General features: G+C 41.0%; 2 protein-coding genes and 1 long non-coding RNA gene across 16 annotated transcripts in view; 1 reads left to right on the plus strand and 2 right to left on the minus strand.

Annotated features, from left to right (window-relative positions):
* Window positions 1–7,822, minus strand: part of LOC109549310 (uncharacterized) — a 31,765-nt gene extending 23,943 nt beyond the window's left edge. The window contains exon 1 of the long non-coding RNA XR_002175574.3: window positions 7,688–7,822. This is a non-coding gene — a long non-coding RNA (uncharacterized lncRNA). The remainder of the gene's footprint in view (window positions 1–7,687) is intronic.
* REV1 (REV1 DNA directed polymerase) overlaps window positions 1–8,712 on the plus strand; it is an 82,171-nt gene extending 73,459 nt beyond the window's left edge. For 7 of the 8 annotated variants that reach the window (XM_019931166.3, XM_019931169.3, XM_019931167.3 and 4 more), the window contains 9 exons: window positions 2,165–2,267; window positions 3,579–3,744; window positions 3,974–4,179; window positions 5,383–5,616; window positions 6,302–6,422; window positions 7,048–7,268; window positions 7,376–7,532; window positions 7,818–7,920; window positions 8,297–8,712. In XM_019931166.3, coding sequence (XP_019786725.1) covers window positions 2,165–2,267; window positions 3,579–3,744; window positions 3,974–4,179; window positions 5,383–5,616; window positions 6,302–6,422; window positions 7,048–7,268; window positions 7,376–7,532; window positions 7,818–7,920; window positions 8,297–8,408 — 1,423 coding nt within the window. In that variant the 3' untranslated portion in view covers window positions 8,409–8,712. Of the gene's footprint in view, window positions 1–2,164; window positions 2,268–3,578; window positions 3,745–3,973; window positions 4,180–5,382; window positions 5,617–6,301; window positions 6,423–7,047; window positions 7,269–7,375; window positions 7,533–7,817; window positions 7,921–8,296 lie in introns of those variants that run through there. The other variant, XR_002175556.3, reaches the window with a different exon arrangement.
* A 186-nt stretch (window positions 8,713–8,898) lies between these two features.
* EIF5B (eukaryotic translation initiation factor 5B) overlaps window positions 8,899–27,879 on the minus strand; it is a 69,344-nt gene continuing 50,363 nt past the window's right edge. For all 7 annotated transcript variants that reach the window (XM_019931161.3, XM_019931165.3, XM_019931159.3 and 4 more), the window contains 13 exons: window positions 27,762–27,872; window positions 25,323–25,390; window positions 24,618–24,759; window positions 17,483–17,614; window positions 16,887–17,069; window positions 16,581–16,742; window positions 15,939–16,070; window positions 14,664–14,795; window positions 14,480–14,556; window positions 14,194–14,358; window positions 12,622–12,760; window positions 10,721–10,882; window positions 8,899–10,399 (listed from right to left, as the gene is read on the minus strand). In XM_019931161.3, coding sequence (XP_019786720.1) covers window positions 10,292–10,399; window positions 10,721–10,882; window positions 12,622–12,760; window positions 14,194–14,358; window positions 14,480–14,556; window positions 14,664–14,795; window positions 15,939–16,070; window positions 16,581–16,742; window positions 16,887–17,069; window positions 17,483–17,614; window positions 24,618–24,759; window positions 25,323–25,390; window positions 27,762–27,872 — 1,713 coding nt within the window. In that variant the 3' untranslated portion in view covers window positions 8,899–10,291. The remainder of the gene's footprint in view (window positions 10,400–10,720; window positions 10,883–12,621; window positions 12,761–14,193; window positions 14,359–14,479; window positions 14,557–14,663; window positions 14,796–15,938; window positions 16,071–16,580; window positions 16,743–16,886; window positions 17,070–17,482; window positions 17,615–24,617; window positions 24,760–25,322; window positions 25,391–27,761; window positions 27,873–27,879) is intronic.

Here is a 27,879-nt window from a genome sequence, read left to right on the forward strand (position 1 = left end):
AGTCTGTTACTGTGATCTCTTTTCTTGGAGGCCTTTCTCTTGGGGCCCCCAGCCTGCTACTCCGGTCTGAATTTGTTTAAGACTTGCTGAAAAGTTGGAGTCGTGGGGTGTCCCTTCTCTGTGTTGGATCCCTGTTTTCCTAGATCCCTGGTCTCATATCTTGAGAAGGAATTCATGGGTGTAAACCTGTCTATCCTCATGCCCAGTGGTTTGCTGACTTAAAGGTTATAAACATATCTTAGAAATCATTTTTCCTCATTTAAAGGCTCCATTGTCATCATCTTTTCAGGGTTACTGTTGAGAAGTTCACTGCTCTTCTGATTGCCTGGTCTTTATAGGAGATCTGCTCTTTCTGGAACTTTCAGGATCTTCTCTTTATCACAGGTGTTCTGGGATGGTATCAGTTTGTCTTCGTGCCAGGTACTTTGCCGGTATTAAATTTACCATTTCTATCAATACTAACATTTTACATTGGAGTTTTTGAATTTATTCTTTGGAAGATGCAGAATTATCTCTTACCTCTTAAAATGTTCTTCTACTCCCAGTGTCAGTCTGTTTCTCTGAGTTCCTTTTTTCCTGTTTTGGTTGCTGCCTTTTATATCAGAGATTTTCTTCAAGCATTTATCTGTCTCACAGTTCTTGGCTGTTGTATGTGAACTGCTGAAATGTTGTGGGAGCCTCTGGACTCATAGCGGGACACGCAGACCAGGGGGCTTCACTCTGGGAGGGCGGCTGGAGGGGCTTGGTCTTTGGTTACCACAACCAGCTGGCAGTGTCTGTGGTTCTTCCTGTGACATGTTCCACCCAGGGGGTGGGTGAGAAGATGGACCGGTGACAGCTAGTGTTCTGGTTACTCAGGAGGAGAGGGGTCTGGGTGGAGAAACGGGTGTACTGTGCTGCTTCCGAGCGAGGGGCCTCGCTCGTCCTCTGCTGTGCCTGACCCCCCCTGTAGCTTCTCTGTGTCAACATTCCCATCTCTGGGAAGCTGTCCAGGAAGGAGGATGGCCAGCTGTGAGAGCCTGCTTCCCATGTATTCTCTCCCCCTCCTTTCAGACGTATCTGACACCTCTAATTGCTGAGCTCTTCTGAGGTTCTGTAGCATAAATTGGCTTATCTCAAAGTTGGTGCCTTGCTTTAGGCATTTAGCAGGCATTTGAGTTTTCTAAATTATGGCTGACATTTTTCCTCTACTCTTGTCTTCTGTCCTTTTTCTATCTTTTAAGAGTTTACACCTTTCAAAAATAATTTCAAGTCCATTTAGTGTTGTTTTGGAAAGAAATGAAGATAAACACGTGTTTAAACACGTGTTTAAACTATGGCCCACTACAAATCTTGCTTTTAAGTTACTCTCTATTTATCTGTGTGAAATAAATTTAAGGTAATCATTAGGTAACAAACCAATGGAAATTTTTTGCAAATGATTTCCTTAAAGAAACAGGTACTTTTCATAGATAAATAGATAATGTATTCGTAGTACTGAGAAAAGAGAGTAAATGTAGTCTTGGGCACCTGGTATTGCTGGCACGTTCTCTGGCCCCCTTGAGGCGTTCTTACAGATGTAGAAATTGCATATTGTAGTCTCTCTGGGTTTTAGACAGGGCGCCACCATACTTCCTTCCTCAGAGGTGTCCACACATTTCTGTATCCGCATGCCCATGTACTGGGCATATTCACATGTTGAAAACAGAGTCAGGAGAATCCGGGAGATTCATCTTTCTCTTCTGAATATTAACCATACCTCAACAAAGATAATCTTGCAACCTAAAACATCTCTGGGAATCTAAAACGTTGTATTTACTGCTCAGGCTTTAGTTGCAACATAATATGCTTATATTTGAATATACATTAACTGAAGTACATTTCTTTAAAACATTTTTCTCAACTTATTTTTGGTTGACCAGCTCTCTGAAAGTCCCAATGTTCTTGATGATTTTTCTTTTCCCACTTGTTGCCAATGTAATTAATTTAGCATTATTGGCTTCCTTGAAGGAAGACTATCTCCTGCTTTTTTAAGGATCATATTTAATACTTTAAAATTTAAACTTTTTGATAACTTGCTTTACAACTTTAACTCTTTAAACCGTTCCATACTACTGAGGTACCAGGGAATACATATGGAATGTAGCTTTTGTTCCTTTAAAAAAGTTAGTTCTATCACTTACAGGACTGTGACTCTTGACCAGGCAACGGATAGTGCAAAAATAATTGGAAGGGCTGCACTAAACATGTTTCATACAATGAAACTCAACATATCGGACATGAGAGGGGTGAGTAGTAACATATTAAAACAGGCTTTTCTGTAATGTTTTTCTTATTTGAGGGTTGATCGGAGGGTGGTCGTGGTGCCGTTCAGGGGGTTTATATGCAGCTTTTGCAGCTCCACTGATGAAATGTAAGAGAAACTGAAAAACGACTTTCTCATCTGAGCTGGTCTCCTTATTTAAGAATTCACATTTGTTCTGAAATCTGTTTTCTGCTTAGAATAGTAAGTATCATATCTTGAATTTTTATAGTGCCTTTCTTTTAAACAACCAAAGACCTATCTTAACATGCGTTATTTGCTTCCTGCTCTGGTTCCCGCAGAAGGAGACGGGGCTGGAGGGAGTGTGAAGCTGCAAATGTTTCTTGACCTTTAAGGTTCTTTTTCATCAGAAGTTTGTTCTGATGTCTGATAAACGATGATCTAGAAGGGAGAGTTTACCATGGGCACGTGAGGATGCATGATCAGTGAGAGGGCATCAAAAATGTGAAAGCCTTCATTTTCTTAAAGATTAACCTTTGTAGGTTGTGTGTGAGTAAAGGATGGTTACTCGCTTGGTATGGGTGTTGTGGAAGGATTAAAAAGTCACTAAGCCGGGCTTCCCTGGTGGCGCAGTGGTTGAGAGTCCGCCTGCTGTTGCAGGGGACACGGTCCGGGAAGATCCCACATGCTGCGGGGCGGCTGGGCCCGTGGGCCATGGCCGCTGAGCCTGTGCGTCCGGAGCCTGTGCTCTGCAACGGGAGAGGCCCGTGTACCGCAAAAAAAAAAAAAAGTCACTAAGCCAACAGTGATGATCCTCCTCCCTGGAGTACTGTCATGGGCAGGGGGCGGTGCTTATCTGTGCGGATACCTGCCGCGTACCCACTGCCCACCCTACCCCCACTCCCGGTTTTTATTGACAAAAATGATAGGTAAAGTAAGGTTGCAAGTAGACTGTCCCCTGGTTAAATTTTGTTCAAGTTTTATTTTAAAAACTTAATTGGGACTTCCCTGGCGGTCCAGTGGTTAGGACTTGGCGCTTTCACTGCCGTGGGCCCGGGTCCAATCCCTGGTCAGGGAACTAAGAGCCCACAGGCCGCACGGCGTGGCCAAAAATAAACAAACACAAAAACTCAATTGATGAGAACTTCAGTGGGTACAGTATTTCCACTTTTTTGGAGTTCCTGATTTTGAAGAGATAATGTTTGGGTAGATTAGATACTCTAAAATTGAGAGTAGCTCGTATAGGTAGTATAGAAGTTGTTTTTGTAATAAACTGTATAAAAGGCTGTTTGAATTTAACTTTTTTTCCTAGAAACCTATTTTATTCTGGTTCTAGGTTGGGATTCATGTGAATCAGTTGGTTCCGACTAATCCAAACCCCTCTGCATGTCCCAGTCGCCCAGCAGTTCAGTCAAGCCACTGTCCTGGTGGGTCACACTCTGTCCTTGACCTCCTCCAAGTTCAGAAAGCTAAGAAGCCTACGGAAGAGGAGCACAAGGAAGGTCAGTGCTCATCAGCGTGGTTCTCGTTTGGAGCTTATACCGTCCGGAGTGGGAAGTTAGTGTACAGGTCGTCCAGCCTTGCTGCCTGTGACTCTCAGAAACACCCTGACATTCTGAATTATGATGAATCAGTAATAAAGCCTTATCTGTAATGGATTAAAGTGCACCCTTCCTCCCCTCCCTCCCCCTCAGCGAAGAGGCTATTTTACGTCATTTCCTGTGTTTTCAGTATTTCTCGCTGCTATGGATCTGGAAGTTTCATCTGCCTCTAGAACTTGCACTTTCTTGCCATCTTTGTCTTCACATCTGACATCAAGTGTCAGTCCTGTTACTACTAGCAAAGCCGAGTCCTCAGGGAAATGGAATGGTCTACATTCTCCCATCAGTTTAAAATCAAGACTTAACCTGAGTATAGAGGTCCCATCACCTTCCCAGGTATGTATTTATAGTTGTAAATATGATGTCAGTGCAAAAGTAGTTTTACAGTAGGAATGATGTTTTTAAGTTATCAGTACAGCCAAGAAAGGGAGAAAGGGCAGCTTGACAGGGTGGATCATGGTGTTAGTTCCAAATGGGAAACAAGTTCAGGGCAAGATTGTGCTTTTGCAAAGATTTGCGACTCTCACGGGTTGTAAAACATGGATGAGAAAGCCCGTTCTGTGAACTGCCACTGTCGGCAGCCTCTGGACCTCCCTCTCACAGTTGTGATCACATGGACACAGCTCTGGTCAACAGCACGGCTTTGCTGCTCATTACTAGTAGAGGCCTTTTGTCAAAGGTTTCTCTTGCATGATTTGCAAACAGTTCTCTCTATAGGGTAAATGATTTTCCTAACACCAGCTATTAATTCCATTGGTGTGGTCTGTAAACGTGGTATGCTGTTGGCATTTTTGCTTCTTGCAAACTTTACATAGCACTTTAAGCTCTGTTGGGAAAATCAGTTTTCTCTGTTCCCCTAAGTGGTGGGATGTGCTGGCTGTGAGGCCAGGGAAAGGGGCGATTGCGAAATGCTTGCACTAGGTCCCTGGTGCTGGCGAGCTACCCCAAAATGGTGGCTCCTAGCGAGGTAAGACTGGCCTACTGGCGTATGGTAATTGCTTGTTTTCAAAGGGATGGATGGGCAGAGGATTCTAGTATGTAGGCTGGAGAGTTGAGCTTCTAGAATCCCTTTTTCCTAGCTTGCTGCTCAGACGAATGTAATTTATATTTGGGGGCAGACAGTCTCCTGTCTGAAAGGTAAACAAGCCTCTGACCCAGGACTCTTGACCTCATCCCAGAAATGGACATGCACCTTAGGCACTGGCCGCTCCCCTGGGCAAAGTTTAAGATTTGAGCTTGACAAGGGCCCGCCTGTCTGTCTGTCTGTTCCTGTGCAGGAGGTTCAGTGAGGAGACATGGCTGAGCTGACCCTGGGGTACCGGCCAGGGGCCTGCCCTTGTCATCTCGAGTCCACACATGACCAGCCAGGCATCAGTGGCAAAAGACCAAGATGTTTCAAAAACGTGCTGGTTTGGGGGTGGCTCTCCTAGCTTGATGATCTGCACCTTGTGTTCACTATCCATGATGTTGCAATGGAAAGGAAGGTGGGGCATGAACTCTGGAAATGCATCATCTCAGCATCTGTCTGGTGTCTTACAGCTAGATCAGTCTGTCTTGGAAGCGCTTCCACCTGATCTCCGGGAGCAGGTGGAGCAAGTGTGTGCTGCGCAGCAGGGGCAGCCGCCTGGCGACAGGAGGAGAGAGCCCGTAAACGGCTACAGCACAGGGGTGTTGCCACAGCCAGCTGGGACAGTGTTGTTACAAATACCGGAACCTCAAGAATCTAACAGCGATGGGGGAATTAATGTAATAGCCCTTCCAGCATTTTCACAGGTGAATTGAATTGAGGCCCTTCTACCATAGTGTGAATATCCTCGGTCATCTGGCTCCCAGCTCAGGGCACTTCTCTTTTCCTTTTCTCCTTTGCCCCTTAACCTCCCAGTGGCTGACTCCGTCCCTTGGGGGAGGAGGGATGGCCTGTCTCCGCATCACCTGCGGGACACAAACTGACAGAGCAGCCAAGTATGGACAACAGAGGGCAGAGAAGAGGGAGGCTATGGGGTGTGGGCGCTCACAGCTTCCACCCCAAAGACAGAAACACTCTGTTTCATTGGCCTGAGAAGACCCCGGGCCACACTCAAGTGCCAGGGTGAAGATGTGTAACCGTACACTAGGGACAGTAACACAATCAGAGTTTGATGTTTAAGAAAAACATGACATGTGCACCTGTTTTCTTGCGTTTTGCTTCTCATTTCCTACTAGTGCTTCTTGCCCTGGTGGTTCTGCACAGTGTTTTTGTTTTGTTTTTTTAATTAAGTCAATTCACATTCAAAGCTGTATTCCTTATTCTCACCCTATAACCTTGTGAGGATTATTTATGAGCTTTGACACTGAGGACCTAATTCATACAGATCAGAAAAGTATGATTTGAAATAAAGTCTATTTTGTGAAAAATATAAACCAGCCGACTATATAGAGTCAGCTCAGGTTTGACTTTGAACTTTCTCTTTTCCACCAGGTGGACCCTGAGGTGTTTGCGGCCCTTCCAGCAGAGCTTCAGAAGGAGCTGAAAGCAGCCTACGATCAAAGACAAAGGCAGGGAGAAAACACCCTTCACCCGCAGCAGGCCAGCACATCCGGTAAGCTTTGCAAGTGACACGTAACAGAAGTGAAGATGTGAGACATGAAACTGTTGTTTGATTGTTGTAGTATATATATATGATGGCCCAAGTCTTTAAGCTGTTAGTCATGTTCAGTGCTCTTCACATCAGGGGAACGGAACTAGTACGCAGTACAGGTTAAGTGCTGTCAAGAGTCCTAGGTGGATTTGTATCTGTAGCTTCTTGACTTAAAAGTCTGAACAAGCTATTACCCAGAAATCTTTTGAATTGATTATCTGTCAAGCCAGTTGTCCTTTGAGACCGATCCTTCAGAGGATGTAGGTTTAAAGCCCAGAATGTGAAGATGGTTTCTGAACATGCGTCACAAATACCACATTTAAAATGAAAACAGAATACTGCCCTGCTGAACTGCTGGAAGGAATTCGCCTGTGAGTTTTCATTGACTGCTGCGAGCCCCGTATAGACTAGCAGGTCCCAAATGTCACCAGTAAGTGGCTGAGCAACCCTAGGAAATGCGGGGCCACCTCAGGGAGGCCTGTGCTGTGTGCATGCGTGTGTTCAGGGCTGCTCTTGGGAGGAGGAAGGGGCCCGTGCTGCTCCCCAGGCATGTTGTGTTGAGGATCTTATGTCCATCTTCTTTTAGTGCCAAAGAACCCGCTACTGCAGTTAAAACCAGCAGCGGTGAAAGAAAAGAAAAGAAACAAGAAAAAAAGCTCCATCAGTCCCCCCAGAAAGATTCAGAGCCCTTTGAAAAATATGCTGCTTAACAGTCCTGCAAAAACTCTGCCAGGGGCCTGTGGCAGTCCCCAGAAGTTAGTTGATGGATTTCTAAAACATGAAGGTCCTGCCTCTGAGAAACCTCTGGTAATTTCTTTCATGCTTTTTAAACTTTGACCTTCTCCTTCCATCGGATGTTTATGTACTCGATGTTATGTAAATATAGCACTTTCTATTATTTGTTTTCTTAACAGGGAGAACTCTCTGCTTCCACTTCAGGTGTTGCTGGCCTTTCTGGTTTGCAGCCTGAGCCGTCTGCGTGTGTTAGACCCCCAGCACCCAACCTAGCTGGAGCTGTGGAATTCAGTGATGTGAAGACCTTGCTCAGAGAATGGATAACTACCATTTCAGGTTGGCCTGGCTGGTACTGAGATGTGATGTCCTATGACTACAGAACATGAACTCAGCTCTGTAGAGGAACTATTTTCCTAAATCGAATGAGCGTAAACCACCCCCCCCCCCCCCAACCTTCTGACCTCTGTGGGCGGCTCGGAAAGGTTCCTTACCACAGCCCACTCGTGTGGCAGCTCTGAGTCACTATCGTAGCACATAGTTTCCTTGGTCCCTGCAGATCGCTGCCCTTTCTCCTTCAAAAGCATTAAGTTGGTCCTCATTTGAGATTTCTCCCCTCTCTAGATCCAATGGAAGAAGACATTCTGCAAGTTGTGAAATACTGCACTGATCTAATAGAGGAAAAAGATTTGGAAAAACTGGACCTAGTTATAAAATACATGAAAAGGTAACTACTCGGTGCTTTACCCAAAGGGGAAAAAAAGACAGCATGTCTGTCACCACAGCTACTGGAGGGAGGTGATGAGCGAGCCGTGCCCTTTCTGGCCATCAGTTGCGGTATGGTAACTGCTCTTCAGCATTACTGAAAAGGGAAGCCCTGTATTTTGAATGCCAGAGAAAGAGGTGCCGTAACATTGACTGGGGAGCATAAAATGGTCGAAACGACGAGATTGCTCCTCCTCGCAAGGTTTATAGAGTTTAAACCATAGAAGTACGTTTTTGAGTGTATTTATATAGAGACGTTAAAACCCTTAAACATATATGTTAAACAGATTCTTGAAGGAATGGGTCTTTCCTGATCGCTTGTCTCTCCTCACCTGCAGGCTGATGCAGCAGTCGGTGGAGTCGGTTTGGAATATGGCATTTGACTTTATTCTAGACAATGTTCAGGTGGTTTTACAGCAAACCTACGGAAGCACATTGAAAGTTACATGAACGTTACCAGGGAGCCTGCTGCTCTCCACTAGCTGTGCCATAAGTGCTTGTGAGGTATTTGCAAAGTGCATGATAGTAACGCTCTGAGTTTTATAATTTTAAATTTCTTTTTAAGCCACGTGTTTTTGTACATTTCTTTTCAATAAGTGCCAAATTTGTCAGTATTGCATGTAAATAACTGTTAATTCTTTTACTGTAGCATAGATTCTGTTTACAAAATGTTTGTTTATAAAGTTTTATGGATTTTTACAGTGAAGTGTTTACAGTTGTTTAATAAAGAACTGTATGTATATTTTGTACAGGCTCCTTTTTGTGAATCCTTTAGGAAGCAAATCCTGAACTATTACGGCTGGACCGTTACACGCTTCATGCTAAGCTTTGAAATGCCTGAGGGGGCCCAGACTGGTGTTCTACTTGTTCCAAGCAAGGGTAAAGAAAGCTTCCAAATACTCTGATCACGCCTGACCCAAAGCATGAACACAGGAACATGTTAAGAAAATCTTCTTTACTTCTTCCAAGTGGAGGAATTTACATATTTTTGAATTAGAACACACACACAATTGAAGATTAAGTTTTTCCTGGGAAAAATTATGTCCCCCAGATGGTTTAGAGGTTTTGTCTTTGCCTCTACTGGCCCTTGAGAAACTTCAATCATAATGAAGAATGGTCCAGATTTTCAAATGTATATAAAAGTATTTTTCTATGCTATATGTTATGCCATAACACTTTAAAAATAGTTTATAATTCTATGCCAGTGAATATCAGAAACATTTTCTTCCAACACCCCACACTGACTTCATTCAACACTGTGCTATAAATAGGTAGTCAGATATTAGGGATCTGCCAGAAGAATTACTCTGATGCTAATAGATCTCTTACCTCAGGGACCCACTTCCCACATTCTTCAGGAAAACCATAAGAAACTAGCTTCAATCAATCAGACTAATATGAAGAAACCACTATGATGCCTCTGTAACAACTCAGTGTTTACACTAAGTCCAAACAGGTAATCAACACCCTATTGATTGTCTCATCAGAAAATGTATGCATGATGGAATTTGCTAGGACAAAATAGACCAAGATGGAGGTATAAGAATTCCTAATGTTAACATGTGCTGGTACACAAGGTATGATAGTTAATAAAAATAGTTTGAGAGAACGAGCTGCACGGGGATGGAGACTCGCAGAAGAGCAGCTACGCTGACATGAAGCCTAGCAGAGCTCGCGGGTCAACGTCTGGGTTCTTTATTGGAGTTCAGAACTGTGCTGATTACAGTGGACTCTCACGACCACACAAGCAGTAAGTAGCAGCCAGTTTTGCTTTACACCGTGGTTTCACACAAAGCAGATAAATACCAGAACGCCTAATCTTCTATCTTAAAAAATTCCTAAGGGCATATGGCAGAAGAACGCATGGGGGGAAAGAAAAAAAAACCACCACTGTGGGAAGGGTATGCATAAATAAGTATTTCTTACCTCAAAAAAGTCCCAGGTATCAGAAAATCTGCAGAAGCTTGGTTAATCAAATACTGCAGTACTGATTTAATCAGTATAAAATTGAAAGAGCTTTAGATCTGTAATAAAAATCCAAATTTGGGGAAGGGCAACCTTTAAAACAGCAGCCAGTAGAGGAGGACTGGGAAAGGCGTGGACGAGTGCGCAGGCACGCCGGAGCTGTGGGGACGTGTAATCGACCACTGTCAAACCAGTGTAAGTTTCTTGGTTTCTCATGGAAAACATCTTATACGCCTATTTTTTTTCCTTCTATGCTTAATTAGTTCATCAGTTTTCAGATAGGTCCATTCCATTTTTTGCCTTGTTTATCTTGGTAGTATTACAACATCATTTTGCATTTATTCCAATTCCTGACCCGTGTGGAAAAATTAGATGATTTCAAATACTTTCTTCAGCTCCACAATAAGCTGCCAGTCACTCTTCTGCATCTCGTCTCTGAACCAGTCTTTGAGGGCGTCGATGGACTGCCTGCTGATCTGTAAGGCCCAAGGCACACAGTGAACAAAACAATGTAACAAGTGCCAAAGAGGAGCATGTGGCCCCGGAGTTTGTTACCAGATCCTGCTCATCACAGATGGCAAGCTCAGGCAGAAACTGCCAGAGCCTGCCTGCCTCTATTTTCTGGGAGCAGAATGCCAGCACATCTGTTTGCTGGGGATCCGACCTAGAGTCCTAGCGGGCACTCTGTCAGGAGGCCAGGCTACAGGCCAAGCCCTCAGCTCCTGAGTAAAGGCCATCAGAAGAGCCGATGGCCCCCTTTCTTAAAAGGGGCCACTTTTGCTGAGTGAGATACTTACCTTACTGACGATAATATCTGTAGCTTCAAAATGTCTTCCGTACATTTTGGGAGATTCACCAGGGATGGGTTCTATTTTGACACAGACTTCCTGTCCTTTTTTTGCAACATCCACTTGTTTATGGTTTACTTCAATACTTGTTACTATTCCAATGTCAACAAACTGTAAAGTAATAACAGAAACTACGATGTGGGCAGAGGAATCGTGGCAGTCACAGGCGCCCAAACTGGACAACTGATGTAACTGGAGCGAATGAGCCAGCTGCAGAGCCTGGGCCCTGTGCCCCTCTTATCACCTTGGTCTCTGGGTCTCTCCGCAGTGTGATTTTTCTCACTGGAGAACTGGGGGTGATACCACCCCACCCCGTCTGCCTTCACAAGATGGCTGTGAGGACAAAAGGAGGTCGCTCGTGTGCTTTAGGACACGTGGAAAGTGCTCTGTCCATCCGACGTGTTTCCACCCTGCCCTTCCACATGACAGCTCCCAGAGTAAGAGAGGCCAGCAGGCACACAAGTTCTGAGTCAGAAATGAGCTTGGGGTGATGGGGATGCAGGCAGAGAGGCAGGGACCCGTTGTGTGGGCCCCGGCGGCCATGCTGAGAACTCTGCTGCTCATTCTGAGGATGCGACCTGACCTCAGTCACAGTCTGGGGAAGGCAACAACAACAACATCCCACTCTGCTGCCTGGGCAGCGAGAGTAAAAACAGGTAACCTGGTTTGGCCGAAGCCACACAGGCGATCACTGCTGTCAGTAAGTGTCCTAGCTTAGCCACTGGCAGAGAAGCATGACTCCTAGAAGCAGTGAGTCACAGCACTCGGAGGACGTCAGGTGCCGTCTCCCACTAAAGGAACCAAGTCTGGGGCAGGGAAAGTCCTAGATGAGCCTGGAGCACCTTACTGCACCACAAAGGAAGAAAGGGCCCCAAGTGCTATGTGCAAGGACACAAGGCAGCTTGAACGGGCTCCCAGTGACCAAACGCTGGATAACGGGGGTCTCAAAAAAAACCCGGCGTGTTTCAGATACCTAATGAAAAGGCCGGGGTGGGGGATGGTTCTTTACAGAAGCGTGTGGGAAGGGGGATCACAATACTGCCACCATCCATGTCATAACTACTCAGGCGAGGACTGTCAATGGTGGTTAAAGCCGCTGGGAAGCTCACAGGGACTCTCAGTGCTCCAGGTGACTGAGTCAGTACAGCGGGCGAGGATCTGTCTCTGATGGCGATGCTGAGCTGACAGCACCTTCTCTGATCACCCAAGTTTGCACTGCGACAGTGACAACCCGTGTGACAATTCAGAGGCACGCAGGAGCACCTGTGTGCACAGTATCCTTCCCAATCATTCTAACTTGCATCTAGTCACAAGGGAACAACCAGACAAATCCAAGCTGAGAAATCATCTGTGGAACTGCTGTTCTGGACTCTTCTTTAAAAAGAATGGCAGACCGTTCATCACTGAGACTAAAACACTAATAACCAAATGCAGTGCACCTCGAAGGAGCCCTGGGCCAGGTCAGCAAGCAGCGTTACTAAAGACATTTGGGACAATTGGTAAAAAGTGAATGTGAACTGTGAACTACAGGATTTCATGGAATTAATGTTATTTTCTCTTAGCTATGATGCTAGAGGAAAGACATGCGTGTCCATTATACTGTTTTTTAAGCTTTCCCCAGACTCAAAACACCAAAAACTTTTGAAGGGCAATAATTCTGCAACTTTCATTACCTGAAGCACTGACACCAGGTGCTTGAGAATCAACACTGATTAAGGAACACTGATACTGAATTTGTATAAATTACAGGAGGTGACAAGCTCTCCTTGATTTCAGTTTTTTATCACTCTTGACTCCCAGAACTGCTTTAAGAGATGACACACTTTCTAAAAAGTACAACCAGAACTTACATTTTTGCTAGGCACGCACATGGGTGTCCCCTGCTTCACCTGGCCTGCTTCCACAGTCACGCCCATCACTATCGGATCTCGAGAATTGAAAATAAACTGAGGCAGAATTTTTATCTTGCAGGGAAATACTGCTATGTGTCTAAAAGGAAAAAAGAAAACCCAAGAATTTTTAAGCTTACAAAATCACTTCGAAGCATAAAAAAGCAAATGCAGGTCAATATGAGGCTTCTTCTCCCCTCAGCTGAGGGCAGCAGGAAGGCCACACATCGGCGCTCAGGGGTCCCTAGGGTGCTGCATCCTCTCTTCATCCTCCTCCCTCCCCTCAAAGCAGCTGCATCACAGGAGCACGTTGGGCCCAGACCAAAGGCTGAGCCCCGCCCCTGAAGATGGAGCTTGAGTGCCTCGGTGGAATCCACCATCAGGTGTGTCCTGGGGCCCGTGTGAGGCCTATTCTGAGGACCACACTGGTATCAAACCACATCCTCCTTTTCTCTACCACGTTCCCAAATCAGTTGATCCAAAAGGACACTTATTTCTGTGCTTATGAAGCATATGCTTAGAATGCTTTAATGGTTTGTAGCGTTTTCTTAAACTTCAGTCTTTCCCCTTCAGGTTTCATGATCTAAAGTGAGCACACCTCAATCTAAATCCCAGTATTTACCAGTCTGCTTTTAAAATGCACCTCAGACTGAGCCGTCCCTCCCTCTGGTCACGCTGGTCTGAGCCTCCACCACGTCCTGCCTGGACTACGGGGGCCTCCTGACAGGCTCTAACCAGCAGCCCCCTAAACCCCGCCTGTGGCCTACGGGGTCCTACAGGGGATGGGTGCTGCCAGCTTCTCTACCGCAGCTCCTGCCACCCTCCCCGAGGGTCACTGTGGCTGCCTCCACCTCTGAACACGGCCCTGCTGGCCGGCGTTGTCCTTCCACCTGACACCTCCTGGGTGTCTGGGCGGCTCGCTTCACTCTCCCCAGCTGAGCTGCCTCCCCACCACACTATTAACCACAGCTCTCCTCGCCTTATCTAGGCCCTGCCCTGCTTCATCCTGCGCTTATCCCAACTTCTCATGTGTTCTTCACTTGTCTTCCCCTAAGCTCCGAGAGGCAGGGACCTGGTCAGGTCCATTGACAAGGGCTCCCCAGCACCACAGGCTCTGTCAGGTTTGCTCGAGGAATGACACCTGCCAAGGAATGCCTCGCCTCCTTTCTCTTTCTAATTTTCCACACTCTCACGGTGTTACCTCCATTCCATGCAACCCCAGATGAGGAACTCCAGCAAGATAAAGTCCCCAGATGTAGCAACTACTCACCCATTAACGCAACCTAGGTCTGCCAAGTTAAAGAAAATTAAAAACTAAGCAGAAATGTTACAGAGAGGATTCGTTCACACACTGCTGGAGTGTCTCAGGTGGGCCAAATCTGTGGCGTATAACACACCACCTGAGGATGCAGCTTCCGGGAGACGAGCGAGTGCCATGCTTCTGTTGTCTACACACCTGGCTGGTATTTGGAAATCCTCAAATAATCAACTTTATTACCAAAGATCCAAAGTAGGTAAAAATCACCAACTTACTTAAATTCTTCTTGTTTCTGTTTCTTGTAGTCTTGTCTATATTTCGTAAAGGCATCAAATAAATGATAAATAATTTCTGCACTAAAAATTCTAACTCCTAAACCGTCAGCCATTTCTTGCGCATCCCGTTCAATTCTCACATCAAAGGCCAAAATTACTGCATACCTAAAAGGTTAAAACACATCAAAGATCATTCAATGAAACACAGACCATGTCATAACAGTTCTACTAAAATAAAATAGATAGGCGACATAAAAGCCTTTACAGCAGAAGAGAAATTACTTACTGAGGATCATGTTCCAACATCACCGAAGCCTTCATAACATCTTTTTTATGGACTGGACCAATGTTAATTCCTGCATACTGTAAAAAGGGAGTTTCCTAGTTTAACTGCCTGTGTTGGGTAACAGGAACAGCGCCATAAACTATGCCGACCACTGACTCTCGTGGAGTCGGGTACCATTACTTACGGGCACTTCTGATGTTTTCAGAAATTCAAGTAGAGCTTCCAAAGATCCCAGTGTAGATGCCTGGACATAGACTCCTTTCTCTTCTAATTTGATAGCATTTAGTGTCTGCTTTAACTCATGGATCAGTTCATCCTTGAAAAAAGATTACATTTGACAAGGTTATAAATACACCTCTATCTCAGCAGCCTAGAATTAAACTGTTCCTGTTTTTGATTAGGTGTTCATCTGAAAATAAGAAACCAAGGCTTAGGACGGGCAAGGCATGGCAGAACCTGTACGGGAAAGGAAGGAGAGATTTGGCGGCCATAACTGAGCTGTATCCCACTTCACCTCTGTCTATGTTAGGTTTACTAATGTCGAAATATGTTTAACCTCTGCACCACTTGGCAGAGTAGATGGGTGAATGAAATGACGTGATAAATAAGAATCTTCTAAATTTAAATAGTACTACATGAATGTAATATGTTACAGTAGGCCAAAGGTATTTAATGATGAAATACCCTAATCTCAGCAGCCCTTTACTCCATCATCACTCCTTTGAAGGTGAAGAGATTTTGACCAGAAATAAGTAAAACAACCATGTCGATGCCATTAAAGATGTACAAGTCCACCCATACTCAAGACTGGCCACAGGGATGCCTGCCCTGTTCTCATAGGCCCTAAGGGGGCCGATTCCCTGGCGACAGTGACTGGGTGCTGCCTAAAGAATAATGGTCCCAGCATAGGACAAGAGCCATGTGCTGGGAACAGTGGTATCTTCTCTTTGGCAAGAGAATAAATATGTCTCAATGTTTGCTTTTGTGAAACTCCGCTGGGCTCATGTGTGCCATCTGTTCCTGAAAATAGGCAAACAGGCTTTAAAATGACTCCTAAAACCTAGTAAGAGATTATTTTAGTTCCATCTATATAGCTGAGTATCTTTAAAAAAAAAAAAAAAAGGAATAAACTTCTTCTAGCTTCTGGTTCATTTTTTATTTAAAATGTTCTAACTTGAATATATATAAATTATCATTTATTCATTGATTTCAGGGTTAATTTCTATCATTTCTTTCTACTTACATTTGTCTTCATTGTTCTTTTTCCAGTTTCTTAAGATGCTAATTCATGATTATACAAAGTGAAATAATTTAAAAGCATCAACTGTTTGTTAAGAGACCACCAGGTAAGTCTTCACAAAGACAAAGATGCCCATTTTATTCATCATTCTTAGCGTGTGCTCTACTGACACAAGGTACAACTCAAAACAGCTGTGGAGGAAAAAATAAAATAACTTACTTTAAGAACTGGGATTTCATCTTCTTTATAAGCCACGAGGAGGGGTAAACCAGCCAATGTTTTTTCCAGGTCTTTTCCAAGAATCTTTACCCCCTGAGCTGCTTCTACTTCTTTATGCTTTTCATATTGGTTCTACAGAGATCAAAACATTTGTTATCACGTTTATTTGAAAAGTGGTTAGTGGTAGAAGACGATGTAAGACGATACTGTCATGACCTTGGGACAGGGCAAGATTTCTTTAAACTAGATACAAAAAGCAGTAAGTGCAAATGGAAGACTGATAAATTCAACATTAAAGTTAAATAATTCTGTTTCTCAAGCTACTACAGAATGAGTAAAAAAGACAAGTCACAGAACAGAAGGTGCATACAAACCAGTAACATACTAGTAACTAGCTACCAGTGTAGAACGAAAACCATGTACTTTTGATTTTTATGAGAAACTTAGTTGGTAAACAAGGACTTTCACACATCTCTACTCTGATGGATGGTCCCTCCTGTATGAAGACACCTAAAATAAAACCAGTGAAGGGTGTGTGTTGTGTATTAAGCCAGGTGGCTCTTGAAGTGAGGAAACAACCTCAGTAGAATTTTTAAACACTGTGCAAGTCCACACGTGCCAACGCTTACCACCCTGACTTACCTTTACTCTTAACTCCTTCATAGGAGGAGGTAATAGGAGGCCTCGAATCTGAGTGACAATGGGCCCTTCTACTCCGGGAACAATAATTGTATCTCCTTCCTTCAAACGCCCGTTGATCAATATTACATCTATAGTGGTGCCCATCCCTGGGAGAGCCTTAACCTAAGAGACATTTATTGCAAAGGGAGTGAAATATAGGCTACAATGCACCATGTTGAGATTAAATCTAAATTAGTAGACATCCCCACCCAAGAACCCTATTTGGGGGTTGGTGGGGGGAGGAATAAACTGAAAAGCTGACAGTACCTCCATCACCTGTGCTCTCAGCTCTTCACAGTGTGCAAGTCTCTTATTCAACATGGTCTGAGTTAACTCGACAAGAAGGTAGATCAGACTTCCCATGCCATCACCAGTATGTGCAGAGGTAGGTACCAAGGACACAAAAGTGCGGGGATCTTTATTCTCATAAAACAAAGCTGCGTTCAACCCCTAGAGACATAAAAAGCAAAGTCATTCCCACAGGCCGAGTGGTGGAAGGAGGTCTCCAGAACAGAAATGACTAACTAGAAGCTGGATGAATAATGGCTCTTCATTCTGAAAAATCCTCAAAAACACTTAGATCATGTATATCCTGGAGGTATTAACCATATCGCAGAAAAGTAGTTTCTTTCCAAGTCAATTTGGTTTTTCAAAGTTAAACATTCAGACTACAAAGAGAGGTCTTGAAATAAAGATTTTAAAAGGAAAAGGGAGAAGGGAAAAGAATGAAAATGCTAATTGCCATTAATAGGGGAACAGAACCAGTATTAATGAAAATAGTGACTTAATTATAAAGACAATGTAAAAGAAGAAAAAATATTCTATGATATAGTCTCTTCGTAAAGAAGGGAAAGCTTTCTTACCTGCTGTGCAAATTCCACAATAATAGCCTTTGCTCGCTCCTCAAATTCATCTCTTGTATTCTTTTTCTGCTTCTTTAAAGTAGCAGCCACATCACAGTCGGGGCTCTTTTTCCAATCATACAACCTATCAATCTGGAAAAGTATTTTTCGTAAGAAACATCTCTAAAGCATTCACAACACTCAGGAAGTTAATTAAGGTTAATTTAAAAGCTCCAGAAGATTCCAAATGCATATCACACATATCTGGAAGAGTATTACTTTCATTGCACCAAAAGCCCCTCAGTCTGCTCAACCGCACCCCCTCTTAAATGTGAAGTGCCACACTGCCTACCAGCCTCCAGCCAGTTCATGGGAGGCTGCCATTTCCTGCAAAAGATGAAAAACTAGAATTATCCTGGGAACATTAACATATGTTGGAATTCCAAAATGGTTATGTTAAGTAGTATGCAGGAAAAAGGATTAATTACAGCCAAGTACCATCACCAGGAAAATGACATGAAAAATAATAGAAAATAATCTATTTTCCTTCACTTTTCAAAAGATGATAAATGGGTATAAAGAAGATTATTTAAGAGTAAAAACAAACAAAAAGGCATAATATATTGGCTCATTCTAGGGTGATAATATAAAAAAGCAGACCAATCTGATTGCTATCAAAAAGGAAAATCAGTAAGTAGAAATAGACCCAGAAATGACAATGATGGTATATAATTAGCATACAAGGGCCTTAAAATAGTTATTATAAATATATTCAATGACTTTAAAGGAAAAACATGTAACTTGTAGAGCTAAAAAAAAAAATATATATATATATAATATGAAATGAAAAAAAATAAATCACTGGATGAGCTGAAGCAAATTACATATTGCCAAAGATCAGCAACCTTGAAGATAAAGCAAATAAAAACTATCCCAACCAAAGCAGGTAGAGAAAAAAGGGTGGAGAAAAGAAAAACCTTCAGTCACTATGAGACAATATTAAGAGAAGTAAAGTCCTAGAATTCTATCAAACACTTAAACAAGGAAAGAGTAAGAAAAGAGAGCAGAAAAATAACTGCACAAGTAATGACCAAGAACTTTCTAAGAAAGTCAAACTCAAGTGGGATAAATATAAAGAAAACTATTATATAATCTCACTGACAAAACTCTTAAAGAAAAAGTCTTTTTAAAAGCAATCAAAAAATCCCACATTACATACTGGGGAACAAAGAATGAGTAGAGATAAAAGCCAGAAAATGAAGATGATGAAGGAAAAAAATATTTTTTAAACCTAGAATTCTATATCAAGTAAAACTATTCAGAAAATATTTTGACCTAAATGATAAATAAAAACACAGTATGTCTAAGCAGTGCTTTTAAGCATACCTTTAAATGCTTACATTAGAAAAGAAAAAAATATCTGAAATCAAATCATCTAAGCTTCCATCTTAAGAAACTGGTAAAAGAACAATGAAGACAAATGTAAGTAGAAAGAAATGATAGAAATTAACCCTGAAATCAATGAAATACAAAACAAACTAGAGAATATCAATAAAACCAAAAGCTGGTTCTTTGAAAGACACAAATTTCTACACAAATTTCTATACTGACAAAAGTAAAAAGCCTAAATAACCTAAACTTAGCTTAAATTCCATGCTGATGGTGCTTTACTAGTGAATCCTATCAAACACTTAAAGAATAATTATCATTTCTACACAAACCCTTTCAGAAAACAGAGGAGGAAATACTTCTCAACTCATCTTAGGAGGCCATTACTCTAATAGCAAAACCAGACAAAAGATATTAAAAGAAATCTACATACCAAAATCACTCATGAAAATCTCCCCCCCAAAATTAGCAAATCAAACCCAGCAATATATGAAAAATATATCATGACCAAGTGGAATTTGTTCCAGTAACGCAAGGTTGGTTTAACATTTAAAAAATCAATAGTAAAGAACAAATGGTGCTGGAACAACTGGACGTCCACAGGCAAAACACTGAATACAGACACAGACCTTACACCCTTCACAAAAAAATTAACTCAGAATCGATCACCTAAGTGTAAAACACCAAACTCTAAAACTCTTAGAAGATAACAGGAGAAAACCCAGATGACCTTGGCCACAGTGATGACTCCGGAGATACAACACCAAAGGCATGATCCATGAAAGAACTGATGAGCTGGACTTAATTAAAATTAAAAACTTCTGTGAAAGAGAGTCAAAAGAGTGACATTACAAAGCACAGACTAGAAGAAAATATTGGCAAAAAACCACATCTGGATAAAGGAATGGTATGTAAAGTATACAAATAACTCTCAAAATTCAACAGTAAGTAAACTAAGAATCCAATTTGAAAATGGGCCAAAATACTTAACAAAAAACACCTCACCAAAAAAGATATAAAGATGGCAAATACATACATGAAAAGATGTTTCGCACCTTTTGTCACCAGGAAGATACGAATTAAAACAAGATACCACTACACACCTATCAGAATGGCCAAAATCCTAAAGCACTTACAATAGCAAATGCTGGTGAGGATGTGGAGTGACGGGAACCCTCATGCACGACCGGAGGAAATACAACATGGTGCAGCCACTTTGGAAGACAGTTTGGCAGTTTCTTACAAAACTAAACATTCTTACCATACGGCCCAGCCATCGTGCTCGTTATTTACCCAGGAGTTGAAAACTTATGTGCACACAAAAGTCTACAGCAGCTTTATTCATAATTGTCAAGACTTGGAAACAACTAAGACGTCCTTCAGTGGGTGAATGGATAAATAAACAGGTTCATCTAGACAATGGGATTATCATTCAGTGCTAAAAGAAATGAACTATCAAGCCACAAAAAGACACGGAAGAAACTTTAATCCATATTACTAAGTGAAAGAAGATAATGTGAAAAGGCTACATACATACTGTAGGATTCCAACTATATGACTACTCTGGAAAGGGCAAAACTATGGAGACAGTAGAAAAATCAGTGGTTGCCAGTGGGTGGGAGGTGGGGGGATGAATAGGCAGAGCACAGAGGATTTTTAGGGCAGTGAAAAGGCTCTATAATTCTATAATGGTGGATACATATTATGATACATTTGTCCAAACCCACAGGATGCACCACACCAACAGTAAATTCTAAGGTAAACTACGGGTTCATCAATTGTAGCCAATGTACCACTTGGGTGGGTATATTGATAATGGGAAAAGCTATGAGTGTGGGGGGGGCGGGGGATACATCAGAAATCTCTGTACTTTCCCCTTAATTTCTCTGTGAATTTAAACCTGCTCTAAAAAATGACATGTTTTTTAAATAGCAACAAACTTCTCACACCCTCAACAACATGGATGAAGTCACAGAAGCATAATGTTAAATGTAAAAAGCCAGACACAAAAGAACATATTCTGTCAAATTTGATTTACATGAAGTTCAAGAAACAGGCAAAACTAACCCATGGGCACAAAATTTGGAACAGTGGTTGCTATGAGGGGCTGGGGATTGACTGGAATGGGGCATATTGGTACTTCTCGGGTGATGCAAAGTCTGATGTCTTAATTTGGGCTGTGTAACAAGGATGTATATACATTTATCAAAACTCAATTTCACACTTAAGTTCTGTGCATTTCACTGTATATAAATTTTACCTCAATTTTAAAAATAAGGATATAGCAAATTTACAGAAAGCATAAAAATATTTATGTCACAGCTTTTCCACCTGGTAATAATAATTAACCTGTTTTGAACCCTTACTTTGATCAGATACTAGTCTTAACACTTGACATGTTTTATCGCCTCTAATTCTTACAAAAATCCAGTAATGCTCTGTTTTGCAGGCAAAAAGGGGCTAATTAAGGACCCTCTTTATACAGTTTGAAGTGCCAAAGCCAGGATATGAACCCAAGATTCAAACCCTGGAAGCCAAGCTCTTAACCACTGTCCCACTCTGCTAACTCAGAGCTCGTAGGATGTAGTTTCTCTGGAGACAATAACGAAACTAGAAAGAGCAAGTGACTAAGGTAGTGCCTGCAGAGGAAGAGCAGACTGAGATCCTGTTAGACTGTCATCTTCACTAGAAACGTTCTAGGAATGAAGAGCAAATGGAGATTTCCAAGATACAACGAAGACTGCAATCTTAGGGTCACCGTGCCTGCTTAATCCAGATTTGCCCACCACTGGCAAATCCACACTCAAGTCAGAGGTCAAAAGCATAGGCCTGTAGAGAACTCCTAAGGGAGGATGTGTCTGCGTTTGAACAGAGTAACTATAACTTTAGAAAATAAATGAAGATTCGAAAATGACCTTCATAAATTAGAGAAACTGGATTAAACACAAACAGTTAAACTCCTAGAAGAAAACAAAATTAACAAAATGAAGTGGAAGGAAATGGTCTACTAGGTGTGTACACTGTATAATAAAAGACTCGGAAACTTATAAGCTCAAACTGAATTAAAGCAACCCATGAAATCTTCTCTCTCCAAAGTTAATACAATAGTTGGAAGTAATACATGCCAAGTGCCCATTACCTACTAGGCACTCAGTAAATTCTTGTTATTGCTATTTAACAGGATTCATGACTTAGAAAAGAGAGAAAACAACCCTATCTCTGCAACTGGTACAGATCAGAGCTTAATGAGAATTGTCATCTCTCCTTTAAAAAAAAGTGACAAACTTAGAAAGGGTTCAGTTTACAAAGGTCTTCTAGTGAAGCTGTGGCTGGGAAGAAGGCTTAGTGGTCAGTCTCCTCTAGATTTGTCCAAACCCACAGAGTATACAACACCAAGAGTGAACCCCAATGAAAACGATGAACTCTGGGTGATAATGATGTGTCCAAAGGAGGTTCATCAGTTGTAACAAATGCACCTCTTTGGTGGAGGACACTGGGAACGGAGGGGGTTGTGCGTGTGTGAAGACAGGGGTATACCGGAAATCTGTACCTTCCCCTCAGTTTTGCTGTGAACCTTAAAGTGCTCTAAAAACAATAAAGTCCTGATAACAAAAAGTAAAGCCCCTCACCCCCACAGCAACAGCAATTCAGGCTGTTACCGAATAAAGGAGAAAAACCACATAAGCATATCAAGAGATGCAGAATGAGCATCTGACAAAAATCAACAACCATTCCAGACTTAAAAGAAAAAACAATACTAAGCAACCTAGGAATAGAAGGGAAATTCCTCAGTTTAATGAAGTGCATTTACATCTGACATCATACTTAATGGTAAGTATCGAGAAGAAACAAGGATGTCTGTCACCACTTTTATTCGACATTGTTCTAGAAGGTCTAGTTAGTGCAATAAGGAAGAAAAACATTTATAAATTGCTAAAGGATACAGATAAGGGAAAAAGTGTAACAGTTTTTATTTGCAGATAACATAATCACGTATATAGAAACTCCCACCCGAGCTACAAAAGCTACTAGGCCTAATCAGTGAATTTAAAAGGTCACAAGATAATAAAACTGGAGCATATTGTCAAGACAAAGTAAAGTAAAGTAAATGTAGAGACAGACATCATGTTCACTGATTGGAAGGCTCAATTTTGTTAAAATGTCCATTCTCCCAGAATTTATCTACAAATACAACCCCAATAAAAATCCCGGAGGGAAGAAACTAACAAGCTGATTCTAAACTTTATATGGAAATTCAAGGACCCTGAAATAACCAAAACAATTTTGAAAAATAAAAAGTTGAAGAACTTAACCACCACCTGCTTTCATGACGTTATTATGAACCTGCAATAATCAAGACAGGGTAGCAGTGGCACAAGGACAGACATATAGGTCAATGGAAGAGAAGAGAAATACTAAGAACAAACATGTACCTACATGGTCAATTAATTTTCAACAAAGACTGCAAAGTAATTCAATGGGGAAAAGAATAATCTTTTCACAAGGGGTTTTTGAAGTAGATATACATTTGGAAAAAAGTTAACCTTGACCCTACCTTACACCATGCACAAAACTAACTTAAAAACATCATAGATCTAAATGCTGAATATCTAGAAACACTGGAGAAATTTTTCATGAACTTGGGGTGGGAAAAGATTACTTATATAGAACACAAGCGACAAATTATAAAAAAAAATAATTTCTCATAAATTGATTTTGCTAAAATTAGAAGTTTCTGCTGCTCTTCCAAAAACCTCATTAAGAAAATGAAAAACTAAGTCCTTGACTATAAGAATATATCTGCAATACACATAACTGACAAAGGACTTCTATTGACAATATAAAGAACTCTTAAAACTGAATTAAGACAACTAACAATCGAATAAAAATGAGCAAAGGATTTTGAATAGATACTTCAGAGAGACAGAGATGGAACAAGTACATGAAAAGATGTTTGATGCCATTAGTCATCATGGGAATGCAAATGAAACCAGTATACTTTGGCACTACGCACTCATTAGAATGGCTACAGGTAGGGTTAAGTGTTGGCAATAATGTGCAGAAACTGGAACTCTTCCAAATTGTGAGTTAAAAAATGTAAAATGGTACAATCTCTTTGGGAAAATGTGTCATTTTCTCATAAAGTTGAACATATACCTACCATATGACCCAGCAATTCTATTCCTAAATATTTACTAAAAGGAAAGGAAAATAAACGTCTACACAAAGACTTGTGTAAAAACGTTTATAGCTGCTTCACTAATAACCTAAAATTGTAATCAATCCAAGAATCCTTCAACAGGTAAATGGATCAAGTGTTAAGATGTATTAGCCAGATGATGAAATATTACTGAATAATAAAAAGGAACAACCTATGACCTATGCAACAACACGGATAAATTTATATTAACATGAGTAGTGAAAAATGCCAGACTCAAAAGATTATACACTGTATAATTCCATTAATATGAAATTATAAAACAGGCAAAACTAGTCTATGGCAGCAGAAAGAAGGCTGGTGTGTTTCGGGGTGCAGAAGGGGCACACTGACTGTAAAAGAACATGAGGGAACATTCTGGGAATATGGAGGTAAGTCTATATTCTGAATGACGGTGGTTAAATGTGCGTATAATTTTGTCAACATACATTGAACTGTACACTTAGCGTTAAGTGCATTTTCTTACATGAAAGTTATACTACATTTTTTTAACCACAAAAAAATAAGAAGCATATTTTCACAACTTAATTTTTCAGAAGGAGAGCTTACCTTATTGAGTGCAACAATGAAGGGACATTTTTTAGATTTCAAAAGGTTGATAGATTCAATTGTCTGGGGCTCCAAACCGTGCATAATATCAACAACTAAAATGGCAATATCACAAAGAGAGCTTCCTCTGTTTCTCAGATTACTGTTGGAAAAGAAAAAGATGTATAAATAGAAATCTTGCAATTAATACTTTTATTTTAAAAACTTAAAATTTTAATTGCTTTGTAAAACCTAAACAAAAAAGAACAAAATGAAGTACATGCATTAAATTCAAGTGCCATTAGCCCTTAACTTGCCAAATGCTTATCTGACAGTGAATTGACATCAGTTGGAATGACTTAGTTCCAGAAGTTACTCCATTATTTCTGCCAATTTTACTGACCAAGTTTTTTGCGCTAAGGAACATAGCCAAGAGGTAACAGGACAAAATTCCACCTGTAATGGGTTTCATAGGAGATAGACCAGGTATGTATTAGGATTTGCTCTTTCAAAGTGGAAAAGACTTCTCTCTACAAAAAACAAGTATCCAAATAAAGTACTACTAAATCAGTGAGGCACAGATGAGGATTGGCAGTTACAGGGAGCACAGACCTCAAAACAGTACCCCAAGACTAGCGACTAGTTAGAACTCCTCACTCATTGAACTTTGAGACTTAATGGTTTCAAGCAGTTTGCCTGATGACAAAAGACACAAATCATTCTTACCTGAAAGACTCATGCCCCGGAGTGTCAATAATCAGCATTCCTGGAATCCGTAAATTCTCTCTATTAAACTAGAAAAGGTGGGGGAAAGTGGAGAGCTTAACAAAGCCAAAACAATGAAAGCTTCTTTACAAAACAATTATTCTGCCATGAAAACTTCAACATCACTTCCTTTTCCAAATGAACTGTTTTAAAACTGTTTCAACCAGCAAAGCACAACAGTTAATATTTTCATTAATATCAAAAGGAATTTTTCAGAAAAAAAACTGAAATGAGAAAATATTCCCCTTGTTAAAGTTACATAACTGATGTAGTCTAAATCTGAACAGATTATTAGTAAGTGACATAGTAAGTGACAAATGACAGAGTAGTCATCCGAGAGTGATTATTTATAAAAAGCTGACACAGAAGAAGAGGTTCTCCGTATCTGGAAAATGTATCTGGTCCAATTTTAAAGCAATTCTAAACTCTGAAAAATATCTCAAAGCATGTTTTAAAGAAAATTTACCACATCAACTTAAAATATTAAAGAATAAGTTCATACCCTGCTTTATTCAAATACTATCCTCAACACTTGATTTTCTGGACAAAAGCACACAAATGAATGGAAACAACATTACAACAAGCCAGATATGGACGTCCTCCTTTAATCTAAAGAGTAGCACTGACCAACAAATCTCTCTCACACATACACACACAAAACTTTTTTCTTTGCTTATCTATACTTTTGTCAATCTTCAAATGATTTTCCAAAATCTTATCCAGGGATCTAGGTCAAAATGATTCAAATGCAAAACATTTCAATTTTGCATTCTGGTGGTCTTAGATCAAAATTCACCATAATTATTTCCACTTCGCTGTCTGGAATACAAACAATATAATGACAATTGCCATATAAAGGTTATCCTGAGAACTTTCATACAGGCCTAATAAAAATCATGCTTTTTAACTATGTGCTAAAATAACACCAGATTTAGAGTCTGGAAACTGGTGGAATAAGCTGTTATAAACTCCCCAGTGACTAGCACAGAAAAGTAACAGATAGAAACAACCAAAATAAAATTTAAATTACAAATTCAGAAAACTGTAATTCAAGAAAACTGTCCTAAAATAAAGATTTTAAACTACATACTGAAATGGAACACCATGTAACGGGAAAACTGACCCAGAACAACCAAAAGCAAGATGCAAAAAGACTACATAACTTATACGAGGATGAAAACCAGCTTGTAATCAAACTTGCAATGATTTATGTCAGAAGAAATTGGAGTAACAGTCAAGATACTTAAGGAAAGAAAATGTGAACCAAAGATTTTACATGTAGCCAACTAACTTTCCAGGATGAAGGCCACAAAGTAACTCTTAAATATTAAAAAACTCAAGTAATATTATTCCCATTACTCCTTCTTCAGCAATCTACCAGAAAACAAGCTGCATAAAACAATTTCAAACACACAAAACAAAAACTGAGTGATAAGCTCACAGACCCTTTCTATACACAGAACTGAGACTAAATAAGGAATGAAGAGAGATACCAGCATGTAATAATGTGCTATGTGTTACATCAGACAGCACGATGTAACCAAACACAAATAAGACTACTAGAACCTGTATCAAAAAGACTCAGAAGCCAATCACTGGGCAAAGATGGAACTATCTCAGCACAACAATAACTGAAATGGATTAAAACACGGTAAATAGGGACTTCCCTGGTTGGGCAGTGGTTAAGAATCCGCCTGCCAATGCAGGGAGCACAGGTTCAAGCCCTGGTCCAGGAAGATCCCACAAGCCGTGGAGCAACTAAGCCTGTGCACCACAACTACTGAGCCTGTGCTCTAGAGCCCGCGAGCCACAACTACTGAGCCCGTGCTCCGCAACAAGAGAAGCCACCACAATGAGAAGCCCATGCACCACAACGAAGAGTAGCCCCCGGCTCGCCGCAACTAGAGAAAGCCCGTGAGTAGCAATGAAGACCCAACAGCCAAAAATAAAAAAAAATAAAAAGGTAAGAAAAAACACAGTAAATATGTTGAAATCCATGAGTTTATAATAATATAATAGCAAACCAAACCAATCACTCTTTATTTTAAGAGCTGGTTAATAAAGGTGAAGGATCAGGCATTTATTCTGCCTTTCCTCCACATCCCATCACTCAATGACCAAATAGTAGATGAGGACTCTATAGAAGTAATCAGATGATGGGACTGGAATATCAACATTTAGAGATTACTTCACTTCATAATAGTGACTGCCTCTTGGAGCAGGAGGGAAGGAGGACTCCTACAACATTTAATGGTTTATGTCTTTAAAGATGGCGTGTGTTAATTATGAACGGTGAGCATATGGGTCTGTTATACTATTCTGTTCTTTTTTCTGTGTTTGAAATAATTTATACGTTAATTTTTGTCAGAGATTAAAACACATGAAGTACAGTGTACTTACATTTTTAATCATCTTCGTTTGTTCATTAATAGCTTCAAGAGGAACATTGGTGGCACCAATCTGCTGCGTAATACCACCTGCCTCACCATCTTGTACATGCGTGTGACGGAGCTGGGAT

The sequence above is a fragment of the Tursiops truncatus genome, chromosome 14 (genome assembly GCF_011762595.2).
Source record: "Tursiops truncatus isolate mTurTru1 chromosome 14, mTurTru1.mat.Y, whole genome shotgun sequence".
Classification (NCBI taxonomy): domain Eukaryota; kingdom Metazoa; phylum Chordata; class Mammalia; order Artiodactyla; family Delphinidae; genus Tursiops; species Tursiops truncatus.